Source organism: Anas acuta, chromosome 8 (genome assembly GCF_963932015.1).
Source record: "Anas acuta chromosome 8, bAnaAcu1.1, whole genome shotgun sequence".
In the NCBI taxonomy this organism is placed as follows: Eukaryota; Metazoa; Chordata; class Aves; order Anseriformes; family Anatidae; genus Anas; species Anas acuta.
The window spans coordinates 919,119-932,815 of record NC_088986.1 but is presented as its reverse complement, the minus strand read 5'-3'; the positions used below and the strand labels follow the sequence as shown (position 1 = coordinate 932,815).

The 13,697-nt window shown below is 42.6% G+C and overlaps 1 protein-coding gene across 4 annotated transcripts in view; it reads right to left on the bottom strand.

The window, feature by feature from the left end:
• NEGR1 (neuronal growth regulator 1) overlaps nucleotides 1-13,697 on the bottom strand; it is a 260,822-nt gene that overhangs the window by 61,355 nt on the left and 185,770 nt on the right. For all 4 annotated transcript variants that reach the window (XM_068690073.1, XM_068690070.1, XM_068690071.1 and 1 more), the window contains exon 6: nucleotides 12,590-12,741. In XM_068690073.1, the coding sequence (XP_068546174.1) occupies nucleotides 12,590-12,741 (152 nt within the window). The remainder of the gene's footprint in view (nucleotides 1-12,589; nucleotides 12,742-13,697) is intronic.

Here is a 13,697-nt window from a genome sequence, read left to right as displayed (position 1 = left end):
ACTGCTGATTCCACAGAAAGTCACGCAGGGTAGTTTTTTTCCAAAGCAATCGAGGACCCTTCAGGTGTCTGCACAACAGTTTCTAAAGCACCCAGCTTCTCTCCTAGGGACACCAACCACAGTTTATGAACTTTTTGCTTTCCCAAAGGAGGGATACCTCAGCCCGAACTTTTGCATTCTGAGAAAACGCACCAAGAGGATGTTGTTGTCAAACAAAAAGCACTTCTCTCAGTGACCGGACACTACAAAGAATCATCAGAAATGGCAGAGCCAGTTTGCAGACATCTATGGAGGACCTGTATTTAAGAAGACTTCCACATGGTTTACAATTTTTCCTGTAACTTTTACCTGAAGAGCAGTGTTGTGGATATGATTTATAAGATTTCCTTCCATTGCACATGTGAAGCATCTCGCTGGAAACCACCGAGGATGATCCTCACAAAAGAAAAAGCTTTAAAATAAATGGCATGGTTCTTAATTAAAATGAATGAAGGAGAAGGAATGGTTCTGTTTCTGGAAGAGTAAAAGGAACATCTTAAGAGTCTTCTGAAAGTAATCTATAAATGCTTAACTAACCCCTTCCCAGCTTGTTCGAACTCAAGTTTACAGAACAGAGCTGCACGGCCATAGTGCACAGCGAACAAAGAAACAGAAAAGATAGACAGCCTAATTTTCAGGGCCATGATACTGAGTATGAAATTCTTCTGATGCCAGAGGTTTAATGAGACTGCTAATGAGTCTCCTTCTTTCCTGGTGTCATGTCACCTATGTGTGGTCTATGATATAGGCAAAAAAAAAAGGGTGAAGCAAATAGAGAAACTTACTGGATTTCTAGTTCCTATCAATATTTTAATTATGTCTACATAATGAAAGTTACATGAAATAAAATATTTTTATATACTTTATTCAACTTCTAATATTATAGAGGACATACTGTATTTACATGTTTCTTCTTATTTCCCATTTCAGATTTTTTTCCAGAGAAAACGGCTGCTTTAATTATTTTTACAGCTGTTGAGGCCACAACAAAATGAAGGAAAAGTGACCAAGTGGTCTGCTTCTTTTTAGCTCTGTCCTTCATTCATATGTATACATTGAAACCTCATGAATAATGTAGACACAGAAATCTGTTAGCATTTTTGCTGTTCAGAAACATATGATTAGCATTGCTCTCACTTCCCAACAATTATATTCTTGTTCTCAGAGGTCATTCTTTAAATCTGCACAACCGTCGTTATATTTCTGGAAGCAAATAAGGCAAAACACGCCTCGGAGATGCAATGCGATGCGTGCCACCGAGCTACCTCCTTGCTGTGTTTATAGCGGTGGGCCTGCCACCGATAACACTTCTGAACAAATGTTTCTGCCAGGTTCATGCCAACAAGCATAAAGTAGTAAATATATAATTGCATAAAGCCGAGTCAGAAAAGAACGTTTGCCACCCTGCCGAACTGCGGGACAGGCAGCCTGGATGCAGGGAGGTGCCCTTGCTTTTTGGGGCACACCGCGGGAGCTGCGCGCTACCTGCAGGAGGGGCAGCCCCATCCCAAAAGCTGACCCCGAACCCGTTGGCTTTCCTTGGTCTGCCTGGCAGCACTTGCTCTCTCACGTGTACACCTGATCCGGGCTGTGCAAAAGATTTTATCTGTGGGCCAGAAGCACTATAAAAGGCTGTGCTCTGCAACCAGCAAGAGTAATTCTGCTTTTCCCATTTTTCCACGGGATATTGTATCACACTGAGGTATATGCTCAGATGAGAAAGCTGTTTGTGGAACGGTGAAAGTCTTGTCCTGCCACTCCCAGCTCTGGCAATGCAGGCATTGACAACTCTTTCCTGAACTCAAGTTTCATTTTAATTTTGATGAGTTTCTTGCCTGCTCCACGCACTACAGCAGGTTTAGAGGAAGCACCCTGATCTCTGCAGCCCTTGTATGTATATCACAAGTGCTTAGAAGAGCTAGATGCTGCTCAACTGCTCTGATGTTTGATCTCACTGGCATAGCAATTTGTGAATAATTATTTAATAATTACTATGTAATTATAGCTCTACTGATCCCTGATGAACTGAAATCCGCAGACAATGCCTATCAAATGAATCATTATAAATTTCTATAAATTACATGGTGAAATGTGCCAATGTCATGATGAAATTCACAAACCATCTATAATGTCTGTAAAAGGAAACTTAATTAAGCTGGAGTTAGAGTTGCACATCCCTAGCCAGAGTTGCAGAAGGAGCACATTATATGATTTGACTTTGAACTTTTCCAAGAAAAACAGAGCCACATAATGCTACGAAGTGCTCTGAGTGAGCCTCCAAGAGAAAGGAGAGGAACACAGCGGTGAAAGTTCACGTGGATTATTCAAGTGATAAATGAGTTACAGAGAAGCACAACTGTTTCTCATTTGGCACAGGTGTGGTTTAGAAAATAGGTAGAAGAGAAACAGATCTCTAGAACAAGTCATCATGCAGACACACAGAGGAAGGAAATGCTTTTATTGCCTAGGGAGCTATTAAAAGCTGAGATCAAGGAACAGAAGTTTGCTGCAAATAGCCTACAAGAACACAGGATCCGAGCACGCACACTGGTGGGTTAACATAAACAGCTGCAGGTACTTTGCAAAGAACTCACTTATCCTCTCCAGTGAGGGATTGTGACTCCTCAGACTGCGGTGACTTGTCAGAGCACGTCACTTTTTCCTGGTCAAAGTAGGGAAGTACAAAATACTGTGTTACCTGTCATTCAGGTGTCAGCATCCTGCCTCAGAACATCCAACCCCAAACAAGGAGGGCTCCCTGCCAAGGCCCAAGGTGGACCTGCCCTTCTGCTGCTGCTTCTGCTCAGCCCGAGCCGTAACCCCAAGCAGCATGCTGCAGGTGGACGACCAGGAACACGTTATCGGTATACCAGTAGCACGCAAGAGCTGAGCATATTATTTCTGGAAAGAGAAATGTCTTCTCTGTTCTTTTGGATACTGTACTTTCAGCGAAATCAAAGACAAGAAAACTGAGCTGTTGAGATCCCTGCAAATGTGGATTGCTATCCCAGAGGAGAGGGTGAGAACTGCATCAACCCAGGGCTGTGTCCAAAGCTCACGGCCACCTGGAGCCAGTGGGAGTGCGGGAGGACCAGGGGCTGCCCTGCACACACCTTCCAAGGGCAGACAGCAGGAAGGAAATTGCATCTTCTCTTTTTGATTTTCTTTCTGTGGAGCAGGCTTGAGGCTTTAGGTTCATTTCTTTAGCACTGAAAAACAAATCCCTTTGATAAACTCACTAAACTTTGTGGTTGAAAAACTGTGTCTGCTTGCCCCACGGCTCCCCATGGAAGAATGGTGCAGAACCCAGCTGTCCCAGCAGTTAGAAATCTTCCACTCTCAGCCTGGATTTGTTCATGACAAGACCATATCCAGTCATTTTTGGACCGGCTTCATCCCTTAGCCTAAATGGTTCTTCTCCCAGGCAGGGCTTTAGTGCCCCGACTAACACGTAGAGACAATCTACTCGAGGCTTTGCTTTGCTTGACCAGCATTGCTCAAATATTTATTCAAGGGCAATTTCCTTTCACTCTGTTGTCACATGCAGCATCACAGCCAGGTCCCGGTTCCAAAACCCTGGACAAACTGAGCTCCCAGCAGAAATTAAAAATAATTAGCAGCTCAGTAACCGTCTCCCACCACAGCTGCTGCCGGCAGGCTGGGCACGCCGCGCTCCTGCCCCCCAAGTGCTGAGCCCATCACTGTGCAAGTGCACAGAGAGGATGAGTGGGAGCATTTTTATGTCCAAGAAAAGCCCCAAGCACTTGGGGAAACTCTTCATACAAGAGCCAGAGTGATAGTTTCATGCCCCAGATGGGGTATTTTGCTTAGACTAATGCAAGTTTTGTAGGGTGCTCTGGACAACAGCTACGAAGACAACGTCGAGCCGAGACCCCTTTCTCACCTGCATTGCCCCTTGTGTATCCTGGACGTGCCGACCTGCTCTGGCTGTGCACCAGGCTGTGGAACAGTATTTACAGAGCCCAAAAGCACTTTAAGCAACTGCTGGTCGAGAGCAAATGCAGAAAGGTCAAGAAGAAGCCTTTCATTCGCAAACACAAACAGACTGGCTGGCAAAGCTTCCTTGCTGGGACAGCACACGTCTGATGGGCGACGTACTGAAATTCAGAAATCTGAATGCAGGGAAAGCCTTTCGGTATTTCACAAAAAGTGCTATTTTGCCTTAAAACATCAACCACTTGCTCATTAATTTAATTTTTGCCTCAGAACATCAACCACTTGCTCAGGAATTTACTTTTTAATCTCATCTCCAGGTTAAGAAGAACAACGAAATTACATTGCTTAAAAAATGAAGATGACAAAATGCACAGCTAACTATCTTTAGCCGTAAAACTATAATTTTAAAAGCATTAAAATCTCTATTGATTTAGATAAAACTTTGTTCACTCCAAAGTTTGTTTTTCTAATCTGAAGGACATTTTCTTACAGATTTGCAACACTGTGGAAAGCTCAGCAACTGCATTAGCAAAGAAAAGGGACTGGTACCAGATGTACTTTTTATTGGCTAAATAAATAAAAGCTGTGCATCAGTGCTATATTGTGTGGTACCTTTAGTTTATGGTGTAATTACTTCATGGGTTTTGTTTTCTCCTTCACGTCCCCCATAATTTATAATTAAACATTTTATTCTTTTTCTAGGTATAGTGTTTTAACTGAGTAAATTAACAGAAGATAAACAATCAAGTTCTCAAAGTTTTTTTATGTTTGAACAAAATTCATGAAATCTAAATATTGCACAATCTGAAAATCTGAATCTATTTTACAGAAAAGGTCTATAACAGAAACAGCATCTTACTGCATAGTAAAATTCAGATTACTGTTGTAAAGGCTTCAAAGCAGACCATCATAAAGTCAAGATATCCGTTTTGTTACTTGTGATAATGCATGGAAAAAAAGTGTATTTCTGAAAAATAAACCACAGATCTTTTTCACTAAATATTTCTAATATTACAAGAAATATCTAAGTATCTGCTGCTAATGGTTGTTGTCTGAGGTTTAGAAAAAGATAAATCTGTAGGTTGAATTAAGGAAAACATTGCTTGAGTTCTTTATTTTAGAGACTTACTGAAATATCTCAGCATTTTATTTCTTAGGTGATTGAGTACAGAAGAGATAGTGTTTATAGTGTGGGCTCACAGAGAAAGCTCTCAGTTTTAAACCTCTGAATCTATTTTTAGCTTTCCTGCAGGGGAAAAAAAAAAAAAAAGAAGAAAAAAAAAAAGAAATTTCTTTCTAATTTTCCTCACTTCACAAACTGGATGCTTAGGAATATGTCACAGCTTTGAGGGAAATGTAAATAAATGCTGTGGAGATCATCTACATCTATTTTTTTAGTAATCTTATTAGAGAACACATGGCATGATATATGCAAGCAAATTTTTCAGATAAATATTGTTTGGTTTCAAGTGACTGTTTCTGTTAAATAACCTAGAATTTAGTTTGTAAATCATCTTCTCTGTTAGTCAAATCATATTTGTGTTGCTGTTAAAAAAATAATTAAAAAATATAAAAAAAGAAGTTCCCAACAGGTAACATGAGCAGAATTCAGGCTTTCACCCAATGTGTAGTAATCAGATAATCACTTAAATACAGAAGTCTTGAGTTTAAAATCAATTCTACGTTTTTCATGATTTTATTTTATTCTTTTTTGTTGTTGTTGTTATTCTTGATCAATAGCTCATTTTTTTCAAAGTCCCATAAACCCATTCTGCAGAATTTCTCATACTGTCTGCAGTCTGCATACCAGATTGAGTTGTAAAATATATTTATTTCGGTATTTATAGCACTTCTAGCTTTCCCACACTTTGTTATGCATTTTCTTTGGATTTTTCAGTTTTTCTGAGAAGTTAACTTACTTCAAGTTTTCCTACCCCTTCTGTATCATGAAAAGAAACGCCAGCTCAGAAGGAGCTCTGACCTCTGGTGCGCCTCCCCCTGACAGGGGCATGTTGTAGGGGAGCTCCTTGGATCACTTTGAATGTTTTAATCACTGTAATTAACTGACACTTAGAGTGAAGATCTAGATATGCTGCTAGACACGCTTCTACACATACTTCAGCCTCTCCAAATCATCATTTTTCAGTGGAAATACGTGTCTAAAACATACGGCTACAACTACACGGTTTAAGAATATGAATACAAATTTAACAAAAGGTAACATAAAAGGGAACTAGGCAACTTCTGTAAGAATCCACAGTAAAGGCATTTTTTCCCCTCAAACACAAATATGCTTTTTGGCCTTTAAAGTTTCTTCTAAATGTCAAGGAGAATCATATGTGGCTGGTTTTACTCGGACTGGTTATTTCTACCCAGTCCCATCTCAGTCACATTGTCACATAATTCAGAATAACGCTCAACCTGGAAAATGGATATAGAGAAAATTTGTCCTTAACTCCCAGTAATTGCTACCCGGAGCAGTACTTGGCATGCTTATGGAAGCATCTCAAACCCAACATCTAACAGAATTATTATGACTTGCATAAATGGGAGATTTGGCCATTTGTCTTATTCTGTGTGAATATATGAATTCAAGGTGCTGATTTTTTAACACTGCTGGGCTACCTGTCTCAGCAGGACTTTAGGAAACCAGTCCCTCAGGTGTATTTCTGATTTAAGAAAACTGAGTTTTACTTGTGCACTGTTCAGCTGCATCATTCATCTGCTTTTTACCCTGTGTGAGAAAGGGGAGAAAAGAGAGGTTTCTGCCTTGCTGGGAATCACACTGCAGGCGTTGGAAGGTTTCAGGTAGCGGTTTTCCATTAGGAAAACATTCACTCAATTAAAATCTCCTCGATGAATACCTTGATCTTTGAGGCAGGTCCCCAAGGAACTGAATTCCAGATTTATAGCCTCCCTTCCCTAATTCCCTGATTCAACCACAGGACCAGGAGCTGGGTGTCCCTCTCAGGCTCCATCTCCAGCTCCTTCACCTCTCCCGCTGCAGCCAGCCCTGTCAGACCAACCAGGCCATGGCGAGCAAAACCAAGGGCAGAACAAATTACCTTCAGTCTATAACAGAAGAAGTGCAGGACAGACATTATGAGTTTCCAGACGGGACAACACACCACAAAAAGGTTTGACCTGGCTTTGTTAAGGGACGTACCATGAAAACCTATAGGCATGGACCTGGCTGACCCTCACCCGGATGCCCCTTACAGCCACCACAAGGACGTGTGATGGCTTGGACATTTGACAATCCCTTTACATATGATTTTGAGGCCCCAAAATGGATTGCAAATCTGCTTCTTGTCCAACACCACTCCTGGGAAGTGAAGGCAGAGGCTTTTGCTTCATGTTCAGCAGGAGCTGGGGGAGCAGGTCGGGGTACCGACTGCAGCCCTGGGGGCAGGACCAGGCACCCCAAATGAAAAATTTGGGGCTATGGAACCGGTTCTCTGCACTGTGATGTCTGCAGGAGACTTTGAACTTGAGCCAAACCTTGTTACATCATTAAACGTCTTTGGCTGGCTGCAGTAGTCTTTGAATAGGCTTCTACTGAATACAGGAATTTTCCCATAAATTTTTATAGCTGTATGGATATATCTAAGCAATTCGTGTGTGTGTGCAAGCTGTCCCCCCTGACTAAGACATAATGTAAAACAATGCCAATTAAAGGGTGATTTGTTCTGAGGACCAGCATTTGAGAAGTAAAATAGTAAAATATTTCTTAGGTAATTGGACAAGGGTTGAAACTGTGGACACAGAGGGAATTTCCACGGGGAGTAAATTTCTTTCGAGAAATGTCAAATTTGGTAGGTCAGCCAAAGCTAAACAATAGGATTTTTTCACATCGGAAAATACAGTAAAATGCAATTTCCGTCAATAAAAATAAACTGCTGAGTTTTACAATGACAACAAACCATATGAGCAGAAGTCCCAGGCAGTCCTCACGTGGTCTCCATCAGCCACCCAGGTTACTGCTGCTAACGGCACCTGTGCCAGCGCTGTCCCTCTGGGGCCGGCACGTGGTTGCTTTGATTTTTATGGCTCCAACGGCAGAAGGGGGAAAGTTTGCAGATTCCTATCCCATGAGTAAGACTGCCAGGAAATTGCCAAGGAAAATGGCTGTCTGTCTCAGTACTAACTTTATTTAGAAGATGTGGCATTGCAAGGCCAGTACAGCGCCCTGCAGATCCCCACGGTGCCTCTGATCTCCTGTTCCCTTAGACATATCCAATGCTGCTCCCACGATACTAAGGAGCATGCATATCATTGCATGCAGTGTGTTGTTTATAGTAAGTTAATATAGATTTGGGGAAGAATATTAAGTTTTTGCATTTCAGACTTGAAACTCAATGTATTAAAAATATTGGCGCAGCAGTTTGATTAGGAGGCTTTATGTAGGGAGCAGGACACAATGCAATCAGCGCATATAAATCGAGGGCACGGTCTGGTGCTTTCTGGCTTGCAGAAATGTTTGAGACAAGATTATAAGCATGTTGCACTAACCATAAGTTCACAGTTGGATGCTTATTCAATAAAGTAGTTCTGTTTAGCTGCAGCAATTACATTAGCACAGAAAATCCTACCACATTGCTCACACACCTTGCAGTGCTCTCCTTCCCCTTCCCAACGTCACGACTGACCTTTGCTGCAGCCTTGCGCAATTATTTATGTTTTAGAACAACTCCTGACACTATGTCTAAGATTTCTGTACAAGCCACATCCTCCAAGTGCAACCCCCTGTACCAGCTGTGGAAGACAAACCCAGCCTTTTAAGAGCAGTCATTTCTACGGTAGCTGCTACTAACAGACATGGACGGAATCTGAGGATTCAGAGGAATCTGTATTGCAAGTTTCCTTAAGAAGGCATCACTTCACGGGTGAGCCATTTATAGCATTCATAAAAATAATCAGGAATGTACAGGAGATGCTCTCTAAAAACACAAACAAACTAATACCTTTACCTAAGAATAAACAAAACCATGTCTACTAGAGACACGATGATTATTTTTGTCTTCTGTGAGGTGATGGCTTACATGAATCCAGACTTTTGTGTATGTCTTATCTTGTGGGGACACAGAGCTCACGCGTAGCAGGGAATTTTATGCCTCTGTGAACAGTCCCTTCCTAAGTAGATTTATAGTTTCTAGAGGTGTACAGATTAAATCTACATTCAGATTACAAATGCAGGATTTCAACAGCTGCCCAGTTTCCTGCCGTAACGTAACAAGTGCTCAGGTGGAGGAGAAAGTCTTCCACTGTGACTCAGCTTTGGTAAAGAGAAAACAAGCAATCCAGCCCCGAATCCACGTGCTGGGATGCAGGTGGCCAAGAGGCAGGAGAGTGCCCGGACAGGGGCCGCTCTCACAGGGACACTGCTGCTGGCAGCAATGCAACCGCCTCCCTTCTGGCCATTTGTCAGTGCAAATGGTAGAACAAACCCACCTCAGCGCCAGGCGTTAATGACAACTCACTCCCATCATGGTGGCCTTGCAAATTTGTTTGTAGGAACATGTCTTTTGTCTTGAATTAAAATTGCGATAATTTAAAAGCAAGATCTGCTTAATTATAAAAAAGGCCACCCCATTCCTCATTGGTAGATTGAACCTTTTGCCCTGTGCCCGCACCATATTGTGTTTACTGCAGAAACTGTTTAATGAATCAGCAAGTCCAGGCTTTACTTACAGTAAAGACTACATTCTTCTTAAGTGCCAAAACTTCTGGGAAAAGCCAACAACGGCAGCACTAAGCATCTGATAAATTAGGCCCATAGATGGCAGGATGGGACTGTCCAACAAACGCTCATCACGCCGGTGCTCTGGGGGGATCCTCTACATCAGAAGCTTAGCCACAGGACAGGCAGGAATAGTTTCAAAAAACAACACATTTTGGATGATATGAAGGACTTGGCCATGAATAATTAGCAAATTGCCATTCATTATTAATTTATTAGAATCACGACTGCTCTGTATTTTTCCTGCAAGGCTCAGTCTTTGCATTTTACAGCTGCTGGATTTATTATTAATAGCTAGATCTTAGACGTGACCACCAAGCCTTCAGCCAGGGCACTGGCAATGCTGGCTCCGTTGGTGGGACGTGGGATCCCCCAGCCCCGCAGGCTGGGCTCCTGGCACTCTGTGGTGTGCCTCCTGCCCCGTGCACCTTGCTGGCACCGTCCTGCACCGCTCTGTGCAACCACGGGTCCTCTGCTCAGCCCAGGGTCCGCAGCTGCACACAGCCAGCTGTTACCTGACATCCCCGTGGGACTTCAGTTAGCTCAAGGTTGCTTTCATGGATCACTGAAACCCAGCCCCTCCTGGTAGTAGAAGAAATAATCCTTCTCCTGGGATCCTTGAGCTGTGTGTCTGCACAGGATGCAGACCCTGAGAGCAGAGACCACGCTTAGCTCTGCCCCTGAGAACAGCTCCCAGCTGTGCACAGCGAAGGTCCCGATTATGTGTGGTATGGGAATTTACAAAGAAAGAAAATACAGATTCTCTGCTATACAAAATTTCCTTAAAATACACGAAGAGCAGAGAGAAGCAGCCAATTAGCAGCCCCTCCAAGACACTGGACAGCGTGCCAGCACCGCACGCAGAGCTGCGTGGTCCTGACACAGCCGCACCGTCCCTGAGCTCCCACTGCAGGGTGCAGGGCAGCCACACCTCGCTCTGTGCCGTGCCAACGCAGCTAACACTTCAAAATTACTCTAAAATAAGGCACCCATCTCTAATTTTTAACATTTGTCAAGTAATGTGATGATCAGATTATGCTTAACCCCGTATTTGACTATCAACCAACCAGTAACTGCTGATGCTTCCCCCGCGCATACCTGAACCAGCGCATATGTTCCACTCTGGCATTGCCAACAAAATAAAATGCAAGCACTATTTTACAAGAGAAAATTCCCTCTGAAGTATTAAGGAATCCATATTTAATACGTTGCTACTCTGTGAGTTTTTTTTCTTTTTATTAAAAAACAAAACAAAACAAAACAAACAAACAACCAAACAAACAAAACTCTTTCTAGATGATGCTAATGCAAACTGTGAGCAAGGAGAAATGCCCAACCCCATGTAAATTGATCTTAATTCCCAACTGAAATCTAGATCACCACCTTTTGGCAACCTCTCCTTGTTTTGATTAGAATCAGAAGATCACAGTATAAAATAAGTCATTTCATCTCAGTCTTTCAGACAAACCTTGGAGCTAACACCAACCCCATATTTCATTCAGGGAGATCAGGATCAGATCCAGAATTCAGCATTTGCTCTAACACTGTTCTGCTTCACATAGCCCGTCTCTTTCATAATGGAGAACATGTATTTTTATTATTTGTAACAATGAACTTGGAACTAATCTGACATTTTCAACCTCTGCACCTCAAAGTGCTTTTTAACAGTTGGCACGCAGTACTTATTATCCCGACAATATAAAGCTGATAAGATCCCAGCAGCAACTAAGAGACAGACTCAGCTCTGCTCTGTTCAAAATTAAACCAAACCTTAATGTTACCTTCTCTGAATTGCAAATGCACCAAATACTATCTGCTTCTAGGATAATATTCCTTTGTTTTCACTTTCTGCATTTTCTCTTTAAAAGATGTGCTATGTTGTTTTCACTTTGTTAATGATTTCTCAAATACTAAATAGAACGCAAGGAAAGCCTTCGTGCTATTTTCTGCTTATTACACTTCTGCAGTAATTTCAAATACGTATCACAATATGTATCACAGAGTAACTATATAAGAAGGAAACTTCATAGTTAGAAGGTAATAACCCTAGGATTTAAGGAACTGAAAATCTGCACTCCAATTTTCACTCAGTAAGGAGTATCTTTATGTTGGGAAGAGTACGTCTGCCTGTCAGTGCTAGCACTATTGAAACAGAACAGATTATCACTGAAGTTCAACTATGAACATCTTTGGATGCCACTAGCAGATGGCTAGATAGTCAACAAATGTGAAATACTATGAAATCATGGTTAAAAATATCTTTCATGTAGGACATTTGAGACCCGTTTTATGTAAGCTTCATGTTAAAATATCTCAGCACTTTGCCTACGTCGGTGCTTATTGTTTCCAACAGAAGATTTAGCAGCACGTCCCGTCGGTTCACCCAAGCGCCTGCTCAGGAGGCCAAGGGCAGCCCGAGCCGTGGTGAGCCCATGCCAGTGGTGCAGCCCAGCAGCACCCCTTAAAGCTCTCCAAAAGGGCTCTTAATGGTGCTTACAGTGCTCGGCCACCAAGTATCGCTGCTCTGAGCAGGAAGGTTTAAAGGTTTTGTCATGCTACTTGTGATGCTGTACCCCGACAGCAGGCTGGGTTTCCTTCTGTGTTTCTTTGTAGATTCCTAATCTGTTGATGCCCCCGAAATGTATCATCAATTTCCAAACAGAAACCCTTCCGCAGCACAGAATAAACAGCCAGGTGTACTATTTCCCACCGCTGAGGACTGCAATGGTATTTATACGCCTTGTGAAGCAAACCAGGGAAAACAAAAACATACGACTATTTTTTTTTTCTTTTGAATCCGTGTATGTGGAAACAAACAACCACGAACACTTGCCACATGTCCACGTTACTTACGGTTGAGAGGCAGGCTGGCATTTGTCGTCCCAAGCTTGTTGGCAGCAACACAGGTATAGTTGCCAAAATGCTCTTCTGTCACATTGGTAACAGTAAGAAGCGATCTTGTACTATAATTTTTAATAGTTATTCCTTGTTGACCATTGATCAGTCTAGAAGGCAAAAAAAAAAAAAAAAAAAGTCTATAACTCATATACCATATATGAGTCTACCTCTATAACTCATATAATTTATCACAGGGGCTGATTTGGGAGCCTACTGGCAACGCTGGAGGTGCAGGGCAGTGAGAACAGCTCCTGCCAGCTTGTCCTGCAGTCTGAAGGAATGAGAGAAGGGCACCCCCTGCCCTGCCACCTGACAGCGTCACCTGGGGAGCTTAGATTTTAAATTGGGCAAAACTGACTGAAACTTTAAATACTCTACAGAGGGCACAAATGGTAGGCAGTGTTCAAAGCCGACGTGCTGCCCGTTCAGGGAGCCACAAGGAGGATGTGCTGGCACTGGAGTGCTCCCTCCTGGCCCTGTGGGTGTGCTCCTGAGGGCTGTGGGCAGTCAGTGGGGTGGCCAGCTCATGTGGGGCTCAGTGGGGCAGCAGGGAGGCTTTAGTAGGAGATGTGGTAAGAATGGGAAGCAGGGGAGAGCGAGTGCTATCCTAAAAGGAACTCTGCACCCACCTCTCAGTGCTATGGTAGATCTTTTAGTGAGTGTTTTTTCAGTCTCTGGTGATTGCTTGTGACGTTACGCACCTTTAACTGATGGCTGATGAGGATTAGGTAGCTAGAAAAGTGACTAATTAGGATTGTGACCACAATTTATTTTACAAGCTTCTATAGCAACAAATTATACCTGCAATTAGAAGGATGTGCTACGGCAACGCTGCACCCTGAGACAGCAACCTGAACAGAAACCAGGCAACAAAACACAGGAAAATGCCAAAACACTACTGTTTGCCTGGGCTCTGCTTCCCTGACTTTGAGCTTTCCATGGTCAAATTTCACATGCACTGTCCAGGTGAGTTAGTGTAGCTTCCAAACCAGGTCATAAATACCACTGCACTGGCACAAAGGGTGATGACCAATTTAAATGTTGTTGTTGTAGGCAGCTGGCT